At 36.7% G+C, this 16,149-nt stretch overlaps 1 protein-coding gene across 4 annotated transcripts in view; it reads right to left on the reverse strand.

Moving 5' to 3' along the window:
- Window positions 1–13,897, reverse strand: part of rhcgb (Rh family C glycoprotein b) — a 39,896-nt gene extending 25,999 nt beyond the window's left edge. The window contains 4 exon segments of one of the 4 annotated variants that reach the window (NM_001444185.1): window positions 9,004–9,146; window positions 9,785–9,828; window positions 11,272–11,306; window positions 13,721–13,897. In NM_001444185.1, the coding sequence (NP_001431114.1) occupies window positions 9,004–9,146; window positions 9,785–9,793 (152 nt within the window). In that variant the 5' untranslated portion in view covers window positions 9,794–9,828; window positions 11,272–11,306; window positions 13,721–13,897. 4 annotated transcript variants of the gene reach the window in all.
- Between the last annotated feature and the right edge of the window lie 2,252 nt (window positions 13,898–16,149).

Consider the following 16,149-nt stretch of genomic DNA (forward strand, 5'->3'; position numbering starts at 1 on the left):
CAAACAGGTTTCTGAAGGTATGTTAGTTCTCTGTGAACTTATATACCTTTATTGTCTTTGGAACCAAACTGGGACACAATTTCAGGCCGGAAAATCCCACACCCTCCCAGACCTTTCTTTAATAAATTAATCATCACTGGCTTAGGGATTGACAAAAGGCAAAGGACATTAATCAATTTAAAGAGTGCTACTGTACAGTTTGTCAACCACTTCCTGCTGTATGTATTTCATCTTTGCTCAAGATATTAAAAAGGGCTTGTTTTGAGCTTTGCTGTGGATGATAGAGAAGACCTAAATTCTCAGGCTGGGGCTGTGCAAAATAAGACTTTCACAGTACAGCTCTTCCCTTTTCCATCACCTTGATTTATCTAACATCTTTCACCAGGATCATCAGCCTCATACATAGAATAAAGGAGAGAACAGGTTTTACTGAAAAATTAAAGCAGTCATGTTGATGGAAAAAGGTTTTCCAATCATTTTTTAATCATGCTCTACAAACAGAGCTCTCTCCACACTTGGTGCAACACAACCTTTACCTTTAAGCTACATTCATCCATTTTGCAAACAGTTTCATCCAAAGTGATTTACAAATTATAAACACACTCACCGGCCACTTTATTAGACAGCTAGCAGCTAGCTCTCTGCAACTCTCACATGGTCGCCCACTGAAGCTAAGCAGGGCTGCGCCCGGTCAGTACCTGGATGGGAGACCACATGGGAAAGCTAGGTTGCTGCCGGAAGTGGTGTTAGTGATGCCAGCAGGGGGCGCCCAACCTACGGTCTGTGTGGGTCCTAATGCCCCAGTATAGTAACGGGGACGCTATACTGCTCAGTGAGCGCCGTCTTTCGGATGAGACGTTAAACCGAGGTCCCGACTCTCTGTGGTCGTTAAAAATCCCAGGATGTCCTTCAAAAAGAGTAGGGGTTTAACCTCGGCATTCTGGACAAATTTGCCCACTGGCCTCTGTCCATCACGGCCTCCTAACCATCCCCATATTCAATTGGCTTCATCACTGTCTCCTCTTCACCAATCAGCTGGTGTGTGGTGTGCAGTCTGGCGCAAAATGGCTGCCGTCGCGTCATCCAGGTGGATGCTGCACACTGGTGGTGGAGGAGGAGATCCCCCCCCATTGTGTAAAGCACTTTGAGTGCCTAGAAAAGCGCTATATAAATGTAAGGAATTATTATTATTATTATTATTATTAGGTACACCTTACTAGTACCGGGTTGAACCAACTTTTGCCTTTAGAACTGCCTTAATCTTTCTTGCCATAGATTCAACAAGGCACTGGAAATATTCCTCAGAGACTTTGGTCTATCTTGACATGATAGCATCGCACAGTTGCTGCAGTTTTGTCGGCTGCACATCCATGATGCAAATCTCCCGTTCCACCACATCCCAAAGGTGCTCTATTGGATTGAGATCTGGTGACTTTGGAGGCCATTTGAGTACAGTGAACTCATTGTCATGTTCAAGAAATCATTCTGAGATGATTCACGCTTTATGACATGGCGCGTTATCCTGCTGGAAGTAGCCATCAGAAGATGGGTACTCTGTGGTCATAAAGAAATGTATGTGGTTAACAACAATACTCAGGGAGGCTATGGCGTTTGACATGATGCCCAGTTAGTACTAAAAAGAAAATATCTCCCAAACCATTACACCACCACCAGCCTAAACTGTTGATACAAGGCAGGATGGATCCATGCTTTCATGTTGTTGATGGCAAATTCTGACCCTACCATCTGAATGTTGCAGCAAAAATCAAGACTCATCAGACCGGGCAATATTTTTCTAAATATTTATTGTCCAATTTTGGTGAGCCTCTGCAAATTGTAGCCTCAGTTTCCTGTTCTTAGGTGACAGGAGTGGCACCCGGTGTGGTCTTCTGCTGCTGTAGCCCATCTGCCTCAAGGTGTTGTGTTTTCAGAGATGCTCTTCTGCAGAACTTGGTTGTAGCGAGTGTTTATTTAAGTTACTGTTGCCTTTCTATCCAACCAGTCTGGCCATTCTCCTCTGACCTCTGGCATCAACAAGGCATTTGTACCCACAGAACTGCCGCTCACTGGATATTTTTTCTTTCTCAGACCATTCTCTGTAAACCTTACAGATAGTAGTGCGTGAAAATCCCAGTAGATCAGCAGTTTCTGAAATTCTCAGACCAGCCCGTACAGCACTACCAACCATGCCACGTTCAAAGTCACCTAAATCACCTCTCTTCCCCATTCTGATGCTCGGTTTGAACTGTTTGCAATATACCAGGGCCTTTTCGCTGTTGCCAGGATCTTGCCTTCCCTTTACAGCTAGCTATTGATATAGTAATATAATTAATTAAGGGTGGGACGAGATGCTTACTCCACATTACGAGACAAGACATGAAATTGGTTTCAACAAAAAAAACCCCCACAAATTTCAAAACTAGATACTTTTTTCTAATCACGTTGTAATTAATGTTATTTTACTTCTATTTCTATGAATTCTATGCAGTAAAAGACATGCAACACGGCAAATTATTTTCATAATAGCCTACGTGAATGGAAAATATTTATACATAATTTTAAATATTATATCTATGGAAAATAGATTTTTATTCAACTGAGGAAAAAAAAATCACAAACTATATTTTAATTAATTTCATACTGTAAAGCACATGCAAAATATTTATCTATAAACTCTACTGAATAGCTTCTCCCCTTTACAGTTTCACATGAGAAATCAAACTCCTTTGCCACAAATAAACTTTAAAAAAACATAAGTAGCATAACGTGTTCCGTGATAATGATGTGACGAGTCTCCAGGAGTTCAGTGAATGTGTGTGTGTGTGTGTGTGTGCACTTAGAAATATGTGTGTCTGTGGTCCTTTACTGACTTAGTAGGTGCAGAGAACAGTGTCAAACATCTGTTCTGGTGTCCTGTCGCAAAATGCGGCTAAAAGTCCTTCACGACATTAATAATTTGATTATGGTCTTTACATGTCTGAGCTGCACAGCAATAGTGTTACAGAAATCTCCACATGTCTTATTTGCATTTGTGTTTACGACGATTATGACTTTAAGCATCCTAATTGCAATACGAACCATATTGTGTTGCTGCAGTTGTAGCCTCTGTTGGATGCAGCCTGATCTCACGAGAAAACGTAATTTTACGTTTTGCCAGTTTAGTGGCTAATTCAAACGAATTCTTATAAGTTCAGTCGTATGAAAATGTATGATTTTAAAAAAGGAGGCGTGACACCCAACCCCACCCCTAAACCCAACCGTCATTGGTTGATGCGCAAATTGTACAAATTAGATTATACGAATGTCCCACTAAATCAAACAGTTATGAATTGCCCTGAGATAATGTTAGTTGGATGCGGCAGCCGCTGGAAAAAAAAAGTGGTTACGTCACTTTTACCGATGCAAACGAGTGACACGTGCAACACCAAGGCCAGCCTGGGTTGCCAGTAGGCTTGGGTGGTAAAACGGTTAGATGGTATACCGCGGTATCTAAAAATAGCAACGGTATCAGTTTCAATACCGTCATAAAAAACAATGCACTTATATAGGATATAAGTAGTAATTATTAAATAATATTTATTTAATGCCTAAAAAGGTGTGGAGGAGAGAGAGAAAGAGGTGAGGTAAGATGGCGAGTCGCGCACCAAGTGACCTGGTCTCGAAAAAGAACACAACCTCTGCAGTTTGGCAGTATTTCGAGTTTCGACCGAACGAGAAAGGAGACATGGTAAATACGAACTGGAGGTCTGCATTCCCGCTGCTGTACCACGGGAGCTGCGGGACCCGACCAGATTTCTTGCGGTGCGGGAATAAATTTCTGAATAAAGCGCGGGAGCGGACGGTAACTCTGGTGTAATTTAAACGGGAGCGTGCGGTCTAACAATATCGCTCCCGAGAGAGCACTCACGCTTCCGTGTGGATGCTGGTTATGTGTGTGTGTGTGTGTGTGTGTGTGTGTGTGTGTGTGTGAAAGAGAGAGAGCATGATGCTGTGCATCGCTGGCTTGGTGCTGTCTGTGTGTATGTGTGTGAATGAGAGAGAGCTTGGAGCTGTGTGTCTATGTGTGTGTGTGTTTATACAGACAGCACATAGATCTCTAATACAAACAAGACAATTTGCAAATTGTGCAACAAACAGGTGACCGCAAACCTTAGGTCGTAAATACGGTATTCAGTTTCTGAATGGTTTAGGCACAAGCCAACAGTTTGGTGCAGCTGTCTGAGCCTTATATCATATTTTTTTTATTTTGCACGGTAATATTGTATACCAAGGTAAAATAGGGAGGAGGTTTGATGATATCAAAATTTAGATACCACCCAAGCCTAGTTTCCAGGTGAGTGCAAAGCACTTGATTTGCAGTTCAAATTTAATCCTACCTCCAATCTTCAGTGCTAATTTCATTCTCACGCTCCATTATAACATCACAACTCACGAGACAACTTTTCACCTTATCGATAAATTTCAATGGCAATTTAGTCTCAAGAGATCTTGTCACACCTCTATAATGAATGGTAAATTAGTTTATCAAAATATAGCATCACATAGTCGGCTATTTCTGCAACTCTGAACACTGCTCCAAGGCCAGTACTCCACAATGAAAAAAAGTCATGATTATCAAAGGTCTGAAGTCCTAAAATAATGTGATGAGTCCTCCATCTCTGATCTTAAGTTTATCTATAAGCTAGTGCATACACCAAATCAGTGGCAAAGTTCACAGTTGGCTGCTCAGTGGGTTTTAACAACCAATTTTGTAATGTATAAGAGAGTTCAACATGTTTTTAATTACTGTAGATTTACTGTACACATTTCAGTATTCATATACACCACTATTCATTGTTATCCACTTGTGACTGTTTGGACGTGTGCACTTGTAGTCTTTACGTCACCCTAACAGGACTGGTCTTATAAGAGGTTAAAGTGAAAGAAATAGCCAGCAATCTGCAGGAACTGCTTGAGGGAGAGGCCAGCGCAAACTTTGACATACATACACCCCTATTAGATCCAGACAGTTTGTTCTGAAGCTTTAGCTGGAGGGCTAAATCAGTTTCGTGTACAGTAAGTGTACATGGTGTTCTCACAGGTGTAGCATAAACATTATCGGTCACATACGGTCAATATACTGGCCACAGTAGCCCAAAGAGCCAAAAATGATTCGAAGTTAATAAATAAATATTTGTTAAATGTATAATATTAAATGATAAAATTCCTCAAATTAAACTGTTAAATTAAATATTAAAAATAAACTATTAAATGTTTAATCATTTTTACATTATTAAAAATTAATAAATGAATATTTGTTAAATGAATAATAATATAATATTAAATGATAAAATGTAAAAAAAAAAACTATTAAACATAAATTAAACCATTACATTAGGGATGCAAAACCTTTTTTGTTTGAAGGGCCAAAAACCAAATATCATTGGGAGCATCGAGCAGAAGATACATATACCAAACTACACTCACCGGCCCCTTTATTAGGTACACCTGTCCAACTGCTCGTTAACACAAATTTATAATCAGCCAATCACATGGCAGAAACTTAATGCATTTAGGCATGAAGACATGGTCAAGACGATCTGCTGCAATTTAAACCGAGCATCAGAATGGGAAAGCAATGTAATTTTAGTGACTTTGAACGTTGGTGCCAGACGGGCTGGCCTGAGTATTTCAGAAACTGCTGATCTACTGGGATTTTCACACACAACCACCTCTATGGTTTACAGAGAATGGTCTGAAAAAGAGAAAATATCTAGTGAGCGGCAGTTCTGTGGATGCAAATGCCTTGTTAATGCCAGAGGAGAATGACCAGACTGGCAACAGTAAGTCAAATAACCACTTGTTACAACAGAAGAATGCAGAAGAGCATCTCTGAACGCACAACATGTCCAACCATGTCATAACGTTTGAATCATCTCAGACTGGTTTCTTGAACATCGAAATGACTTCACTGTTCTCAAATGGCCTCCACAGTCACCAGAAATCAATCCAATAGAGCACCTTTGGGATGTGGTGGAAAATTCGCATCATGGATGTGCAGCCAACAAATCTGCAGTGACTGCGTGATGCTATCTTGTCAATTTGGGTCAAAATCTCTTAGGAATATTTCCAGGACCTTGTTGATACTATGCCAGGAAAGATCTGCCTTTGCCTTGATCTGCTCACCGAAGCCTCTGCGTTGTCCTCTATCCATCAGGTGACAGTATGCATATTTATAACTAAATCGAATTAATTTACACCATTTAAATTGAAACATTTAGTTTCAGTTCGCTTTTTTTTTTTTTTGTAGCTTGGCAATAAAACAAACGAATAGAAGGTTACATTAAATTTGAAATGACAGTCTCTGAAGCATCCCCATCATTCTCCCTCTCTTCTCACAGCGGGCCAAATCAAAGGTTGCCAAGAGCCAACTTTGGCCCTACTTTGGGCATCTCTGTATTAAATGTCAATTTTATTTATATAGCACAATTAAACACAACCAAAGGTTAACCAGTGTGTGCTGGACAATACACATCACAACAAAGAAAAATATAAAATTATATCTAAAACAGACCATTTTCATTAAAAAATGCCAAATCAAAGGGTAAGTTTTCAACCTAGGTTTAAAAACAAACAGAGATGAAACCAATCTAATACAGAGGAGGAGAGCATTCCACAACCTAGGACCAGCTACTGCGAAGTCACCTCTGCATTTCAGCCTTGATTTAGGGATATATAATCTCCGGGTAGATTACCGAAGAGACCAACCTGGGGTGAGTTTCCCAAATAATGACATGACTCATGGCTGAACTATTATAGTGTGATGCATCGTTTGGGAAAAGAACGATGTAGTGAGGAGTGTTTCCCAAAACCCGTAGTTTCTCTGTCGCAGATCCGTAATTTAAACCACGTTAGTTATAACTTAAAACGCCCATAATGATGCTGGGTGGAGTACCAACTTCTTTAGAGAAGAACCCCATGCTTTCTTTGTGCAAATTATATTGTTTTACATGCACACACATCCAAAAAAATAATAATAATCCAATATTAGTTTTGGTAAAAACATGCACGCACTTTCCATATTCATTGAAATATTTGTAAATGGCACATATAGGGCCTGTGTTTCCTTTACAAATATTATTAAGGACATTATTCTATTCTAAAACATTAAATCACTTACAAAAGCTAACACGTATTCTAATCTCATAGATAAATCTAATAAATAAATAATGAGACAATTTATAAGAAATGAAATTTAATATTATTAAGTTATTATTATTATTTATTAGCAAATGAAAAAATCCTACTTTAATAATATTAATAATATTTATTATTATTATTATTATTAATGTTATTATTATTATGATTATTATTAAGTAGGATATTGTTTATTTTTATATTTTAAAAAGTCTACTTTTACAATTTGACACATGCAAACCACTGCAGAAATGTTCTAACCAGCAGGCCCATGTCATATATAGTACAGTACAGCCTACTTAATAAATAACCTACTATAAGTTAAAAGCATAAGCGTATGCTATGTTTTACACAAGCTTTGGAGATGTAACATAAATTTGGCTTTTAAATAATAGGTCACCTATAGCTTTCATCATGAGCCACGGCTGTGAATAGAACACAGCCAGGAACTGTTTCTAACTACAGCTCCAGAGGTGTAGTTGCAAACAAACAAGTTTGCGAGGCAGTCTGCGAATGCTCGTTGGAACGACTGATTTGGGAAACACCAAATAAACGAACCATGTTTGTAACAATGGTACTTGCAACCTTAGTTTGCTAACGATGGTTTTTGGAAACGCACCTCAGGCTGATGCTCAATTAACATGTCTGACAGATAAGAAGGTGCCAGGTCATTTAGAGAATTAAAAACAAGGAGAAGAATTTTAAAAGTGACTCAACAGCGCACAGGCAACCAGCGCAAAGTGCATAAAACTGGTGTGATGTGGTCATGTTTCTTGGAAAGCCTTCAACAGCAATTTGAACTAATTGTAAACGGGATAAGGCTTTCTGACTAATCCCAAAGTATAAAGAGTTGCAATATTCCAGCCTTGTGGTAATAAAGGATTATTTTAATATAATATAAGGATTATTTTTTCAAAATCTTTTCTAAATAGAATAGATTTAACTGTTTTTAAGAGTCGAAGCTGAAAGAAGCAGGATTTAACCACTGCATTTATCTGTTTGCCATCATCCAGAATAACACACATATTTTTACAATTTTTTAAATGTTAAAACGAAGCTAATTAAATCTATATTTTATACATTATTAAAATTAATGAACAAATATTTGTTAAATGTATGATAGTATAATATTAAATAATAAAATGAAACTACTAAATGTTAAATAACTATTCAATTAAATGTTAAAACGAAATTATTAAATGCACAATATTTTATACACAATTAAAATTTTATAATTTTTGTTAAATGTAAAATAGCATAATATTAGATGATAAAATTAAACTATTAAATTGAATGTTAAAATTAAATATAAATTAAGTAAATGTAAAAAATTATAAATAAATACATAATTAATTTATTAATTATAATGCATTTAAAAAAAAAAATATATCATTCATATTCATATAATTTTTAAATACCTTTTACTAATGTGTCTACATAAATTTAAGATAAAGGATAATTAAAGATTTATTCTTTTAATTTAATATAAATTAACTATAAATCACTGCCACCACTAGTATACTTCCACCTGTGCATGATGTAGCACTTTCAGTATTGGCTGACTAACATTTCTCTATATTTGACTGCAATACTCATCATCCACTACATTTTAATACAGCTTCAACTGAGTAAACGTTTGCCCTCTATTCAACTGTTCCACTCAGAGGTCTCATCGAACCCTTATTTGTACCATACTGTTTAGTCACCACCATGGATCATGAGTTCAAGGTTGAAACAGCCAAAACTCTCAACAACTACTAAAGTACAACCGCTACTGTACATCACACAGACGTCCTCCTGAGTGCTGGTATCTGAATGAATACTCACTCCTCGGACAACACTGGATGTCCTGGGCGCCATCTGAGTTTTTGCGGCTCCAGGTCAGATGGCAGATAAAGGTTTGTTGTGATGAAAAACAGATGACACAGGTCTCCGCAGACTGATTCAGTGTTCGTTACAGCAGCCATCACCTGGAATTAATAGGTTATTAATAGGTTTAGACAACGCCAGAGTGACTTTACGTTGTCTGGGTTGGGTTTCCTCAGGCATGTGAAAATTAGCTATGGCATAACAACAAATAAAACAACATGATGACTGTAGTTCAACCATGGTAGATGTATATAACTATTTATGTGCTGTCTGTAGTAATAGTGGGGTTATCAAATGGGAATAATATCAAAAGGCTCCAGAAAAAATAACCTCCAGAAAAAAACAACAGATGGTTATTTATGAGAAATAACCATCATAGAATTTGTAATAGTTGATTATAATAGAAACTCTGATTCTTTATTGGTCCATTTTTGCCTTCTATTGCTGGCAAGTTAAATATTCAATATTTGTCTTCAATTGCAGTTAAATGCGAGGGAAATTTATTTATTTATTTATTTATTTATGATTTCTTTTTAAAGGGCTCATATTTTACCCCTTTTCCAAGATTTAAGATACTTTTTTTTTTTTTTGTCTCCAGAGCGTGTCTGTAAAGTTTCAGCTCAAAACGACCATCAGATCATTTATTATAGCTTTCAGAACGTTGACTTTTTTTTGCTTTGAACACCACGTAGTTGTTTTGGTGCATGTCTGTGCTTTAATGCTGGTTCTCCCCGCCCACCTTTTCCATGTGCCTGTCAGAGTGTGCCTTGATCTCCACCTTGGCTGCGTCAGATAAACAGACAGACATGAAGGAAGCAGATCTCATGTAACGTTTGTGAGAAATACTACAGTAAAAACTTTCCAAATGATTATTTGATGTATTTGTTGTGTAGTAATTCAAGCCTTTCTGCGATGACGAGTCACGCACAATGTTATTACAAAATTCACACACACACACAGACACACAAGCAGCGTGCGTGTTTAACTTTGCACTATTTTTGCATGGCAAATGTGACAGGATACACATTAATATCCACTGCTGTATGGATATCTGTTATGTTAATGTACAAAATAAATCAGATTTAACGTCCACAAACCGGGATTGAAGCATCTTCTTTTATAATTTTGCTGACATGCGGCTGTGGTGATGAAGATGGTAAAACCTCTGTAATTCATTACAAACATGCACTGCTTTAAAAATGTTTTAAACTTGTAAAACTCATTCTTGAACTCATTTGATGATGAATGATGATCACAGAGAGCCGAACAGATCCTTTAATCCCATTTGATTTGTGCATGTCCTGTCTTAAGTATTGTTTTTTTTTTACTATGGAAAAAAATACTTTTTATTACGTGTCTGTCAATCAATTTGGTGGTCGGGGAAACCGCACTCCTATGTCACGTTGTGGTGGGCCTCATAATGGGAGGGATTTGAATCCTATTTTAACTGCAGGAAATTTAAAAAAAGAGACTTTTTGTCTTTATATTACTCTAATATGTCAGTGGACACACTACACACAACTCTGTCCAAACAGCTTACAAAAGAGAATTTTCATCTTAAGTGCCTTTTAAAATAAAATATATTTCTATTAATTTAAAATGTTAAAGTTTAATGTGCTAAATCTATTAAAGAAGGGCTTAAGAACAGTTTGATTTTTAAATCATTTTAATCACATGTCTATTGCTAAAAAGTGCAGGAAAATGCTTTACATTCATTACATAGAATGCACTTTACATTCTACAAACATCCAGTTAGAAATCTAAAGAACGCTGAATACCTGTAACCATTGACCTCTGCAGTATTTGTTTTTTCCTACTATGTTAGTCAATGGTTACAGGTTTTCAGCTTTCTTCAAAATATCTTCTTCTTTAATAAAATAAAATGATCTACTTTCTACTAGTGTTTAGAAGAAGAAAAAACTCACAAAGATTTGGAACCACTTGAGACTGAGTAAATGGTAAGTAAATTTTCAGTTTTGGGTCAACTATGGCTTTAGGAAGCACTAGTTACCAGCCAGCAGTAACAGAAACACCACAGACAAACTAAATTAGCCTTAATCCAAACCCTTCTGCCATCATGACGATGATTTCAAGATAGAAGTATGAATGTATTTATCAAAATTTTGATTAAAATAGATCTGCAAGTTATCAAAATATCACCTCAGAGAATAAAGTGTGAAACTTAAGCACAACTTTAAGAACTTTAATAAGAAAGATTGTACTCACCCTGCACTCCTCAGATCAAGATCACCTGCAATAACCTTTACACACACAGGAAGTAAATAGATTTCCCCCTTCTTAAAGGAGAGACATCAATTGTGGTAACACTACAGACATGAATTTGGGACACACACACATACATATATACAGTTGAAGTCAGAATTATAAGCCCCCCTGTTTATTTTTTCCCCAATTTCAGTTTAAGGGAGAAACATAATAGTTTTATAAATTAATTTCTAGTAACTTATTTATTTTATCTTTGCCATGATGACAGTAAATAACATTTGACTGGATATTTTTCAAGACACTTCTATACAGCTTAAAGTGACATTTAAAGGCTTAACTAGGTTAATTAGGTTAACTAGACAGGTTAGGGTAATTAGGTAAGTTATTGTATAACAATGGTTTGTTCTGTAGACTATCGAAAACAATATAGCTTAATGGGGCTAATAATATTGACCTTAAAATGGTGTTTAAAAAAATTAAAATCAGCTTTTATTTTAGCCGAAATAAAATAAATAAGACTTTCTCCAGCAGAAAAAACATTATCAGACATACTGTAAAAATTTCTTTGCTCTGTTAAACATCCTTTAGGATATATATATATATATATATATATATATATATATATATATATATATATATATATATATATATATATATATATATATATACAGTACACAAAAAATATGTAATTAAAAACATTTTAATAAAGTTAAACATGTTAAATAATATCTACATTTGCTCAATGGAATATTGTTGTTATTACATTCCTCAATACCTCTGAGGTGTGGCAGGAACATGTATATTTGCTTACAAATACAATCTTTTAGACTTTAAATCTTTTAGATTTAAATGTTGTAAAAATATCAGGTAAACAACATTTTTCATATTTTGTGATTGTAAAGTTTTCTGCATACTTACGCTTATGAATTGCATTATGGGAGGCTCTGTCAATTTTTGATGTTGAAAAATTCATCTTTGCAGTTTAACAATGTCACTTTTATTGACATTTTAGTCGGTTGTAACAGAATACGGTTTAAGAAATAATAGAATTAAGTCTGTAAAATAAAAGTACGGGATATATGTTACCAAGCTTTTGTGCCATAATTTTTAACAGTGGTTCCCAAAGAGGGGGTCGCTTGGTGATTTCCAAAAGTCAAATAAATTTTATTAAACAATTAGAATTACCATATTTTATCCATATCCATAACCAAAGATATGATAGTTGTTTATAGTTACATAAAGCTACAGCATGCAAATAAAAAGCCATCGGCCCTTTACTTTTTTGTGTGTTTATGTTAGATTAACAACAAAGAAATAGCATCAGCAGCAGCAGATTGATTTTATCGCACCACGTTAAATCTTTTGACACCTTTATAGCAATCAAATACATTAAAAATAATTACAGGCAAATGAACATTAAGGATGATGAGTGTCAGTCTGCAAAATTAAACCAAAAATAGACTTGTGCTGAAAACACAGGTTATTATTTAATTAATCAAATTAATAAACGACTAAATTATAGCCTATTTTTTGTGTTGTGAATATGCTCGTGTTTACATAGGCCTGTTGTGTGTGCAACATTTGTATGTTTATAACCACCTCCGAGGAATGTGGGGGTCACGAGTCACTGGAACTGTTATGTTGGGGGTCGAGGGCTGAAAAGTTTTGGAAGCCCTGATTTAGGCCTTCAGCACCGACTCAGGCAATATATCACTTCAAAGTATTAAAAATGTCAATAAAAGAAAAATTTCTACATCAAAAGTTGATAGAGGAACTTTAAATCTGTATAATACGATACAAACACATGGAGAAAATAAATCATAAATGACATAACAGAAAGAAACTGTTAATTTACAGATATTTCTATAGTGTATTAACACAAAAATGTAACAATTAGCAGTGTACAAATTGTTCACACTATAAAATACAAACAAACACGCAAACATTTTATGAGAGGATTACCACCACAAATGAAGAATGACCCATAAACCAACACACAAGAAACCTCTAAAATTGCTACAATTACTAGATACAATTCGGGGATTTGTAATGTTTAATGGTTTCTTCTACAGTACATTTTCCTAAGGGCAGTTTCGACTCGACCTGCATCATTTTACCTCAGTGCAGCAGAAAACAAGACGGTCATGGTACAAATACTCTGAAATTCCTCATGAAAACCCATGTGTGCCACAACACAAGGGAAGATTCATATCTTGTTTTACTATCAAATAATAGCGATTTCCAGGCCTCTTTTGTGGTGAAGAAACACACACCGCGGGTCTGAATGAGCGTTAACGCGCGTGTCGTGTACCATGACAGCTTTGCATTGTTTGTCGTGACAGCATCAGTTTATATAGGCATCGAGTTCATTTTAGCCCCCATTATAGCCAAATATGCTTCCTCGCACGCAATGTACACACGACATCAACGGAAATGTATTTCTACTTACAATTCCGCAAATGGGCAGTTCATTCCGCTGTGGCGACCCCTTATAAATAAGGGACTAGCCGAAGGAAAACGAATGAATTCCTATGAAGGCAGTGTGATTTTATCAGAAATGTTTTATCGCTTATTTGTCCTCTCTCTCTCTCTCTCTCTCTCTCTCTCTCACACACACACACACACACACACACACAAATATTAATATTTACTCACCCTCATATGTGATCGCAAGCCTGCTACTGTGCTGTTGAACACTATTCAGCTATTACAAGTTGGAAACTGGTAACCATTGACTTCTATAGAAGAACAAATACAGTTTGACATACTGTCCATAATTAGCCATCACAAATAGAAAATATAACTTGTATCCGCAAACAAATTCCTCACAAAAACGGTTATATTGGCCCACAAGAAGTTCTAAACACGATATTTTTAACCACGCCCCTTCTTACCATTAGTTTGCTATGAAAGAATGGGTTGTTGCCAAATGTGGTTATGGAAGTTAACGAAAATTCATCATTCATTCATTTTCTTGTCGGCTTAGTCCCTTTATTAATCCGTGGTCGCCACAGCGGAATGAACCGCCAACTTATCCAGCAAGTTTTTACGCAGCGGATGCCCTTCCAGCCGCAACCCATTTCTGGGAAACATCCTCACACACATTCACACACACACTCATACACAATGGACAATTTAGCCTACCCAGTTCACCTGTGCCACATGTCTTTGGACTGTGGGGGAAACCGGAGCACCCGGAGGAAACCCACGCGAAGGCAGGGACTCAGGGAGAACATACTAACTCCACACAGAAACACCAACTGAACCGAGATGGAACCAGAGACCTTCTTGCTGTGAGGCGACAGCACTACCTACTGCGCCACTGCCTCGCCGTTAACGAAAATGATTTATACTATTTATTAAACGTTCCATGTATTTTATCAATGACTACCCCAACCCTAAACCCAACCGTCACAGTACTGTAAAAATATTGCTACATTAATGTGCAAATCGCACTTCCGGCCGGTCGTGTATCCTGCAGACTTTGCCAAAAGAATGCTGAGCAAAGAAAAGCTTCTGGTATGCGTGATGTGTAGGTCAGCTTAAAAATCAAACAGAATTCTGTATTCTAATACATTCTAATAAATGCTAAATGCTACCCAGGTAGCAAAGAATTCTGGCCCAGATTTGGAATAAAGCTGGCACAGCAGGCATTGAGAGAGCACTGGCATAAAGCATTAGGGCCAAACATGACAAAGGTTTGGCAGAGATGACAGTGTCTTTAAGGCAGCACACAAGATTTGGCCCAGATGTTAAAAAATGTTATGTGGGCTACATAAGTTTGGCCTATCTTGACCCACATTTAAAATACATTAAAATAATTATCGAGTAACAAAAAAAAATAAAAAAATACAAATCTACCAATCAGGTTGCTTTCGGGAAAAAAGCAAGCCTACAGCACGGCTAAAGCACAAAGCTTTGTGGATTTATCGATTTAATTGCAGTCTGGCCCAGTTATGGGTTAACTTGGCGGAGACTTGGCCCAGATATGGTCCATGTTTGGCCTTTGTCTGGAAGTCTGACTTGGTCCAGTACATTGATTCACTGCAGCATGTGGGCCATGCTAAAGCTGATTGTGTGGGCTAGATCTAGGCCAGAGAAATTTTGTGGGCATCTATGAGGAGGGTTGGGGTAAAGGGACAGAATAGCCTACAGTTTTTACACTATATAAAAAAATCATAATGTCTATGTGAAGTCCCCATAAAGATGTGTGTGTGCACCAAATTAAATGGCTTCCGTTGCAAAGAAGTTTGACAGTTTTTGACAGCATCAGTCATTTTTAGCATACCTTATTTGGCTATATTCCCTAACATCGACTATCCCTATCTTTGATCACATGCAATTTTTTCTTGCAGTTTTAAAATAAAAAGGGCTTTAAATTAAGGGGTTACTTCCACCTTTCCTTCTATACAGGGTGGGCCATTTATATGGATACACCTGAATAAAATGGGAATGGTTGGTGATATTAACGTCCTGTTTATGGCACATTAGTATATGTAAGGGGGCTTGTAAATAACTCATGAACGAATAAAGTTACGTTGAAACCAAGCACACCATTGGTTTTCTTGTGAAATTCCCAAGACGTTTATTAAGGTGTATCCATATATATGGCCCACCCTGCACATGATTTTAGCAGGATCAAATAATTTACCCGGAAACATCACATTCTACTTTGTGATTGGATGGTAGGTGGACCTAAATAATGAAAGAACTTACATTATCGAGTGAACAATCCCTTTACTGTAGCTTACTGAACCAATGTTTATAAGTGCGTTTTGTTACACCACAAAAAAAGGAATCATTTTCTAATAGGCAATTTTAGCCGCGTTTTGCCTTTACATACCACCAGAGGGAGCTATTGTATGCCATCAACGTGCG

The sequence above is a fragment of the Danio rerio genome, chromosome 25 (genome assembly GCF_052040795.2).
Source record: "Danio rerio strain M-AB ecotype USA chromosome 25, GRCz13ab, whole genome shotgun sequence".
Classification (NCBI taxonomy): domain Eukaryota; kingdom Metazoa; phylum Chordata; class Actinopteri; order Cypriniformes; family Danionidae; genus Danio; species Danio rerio.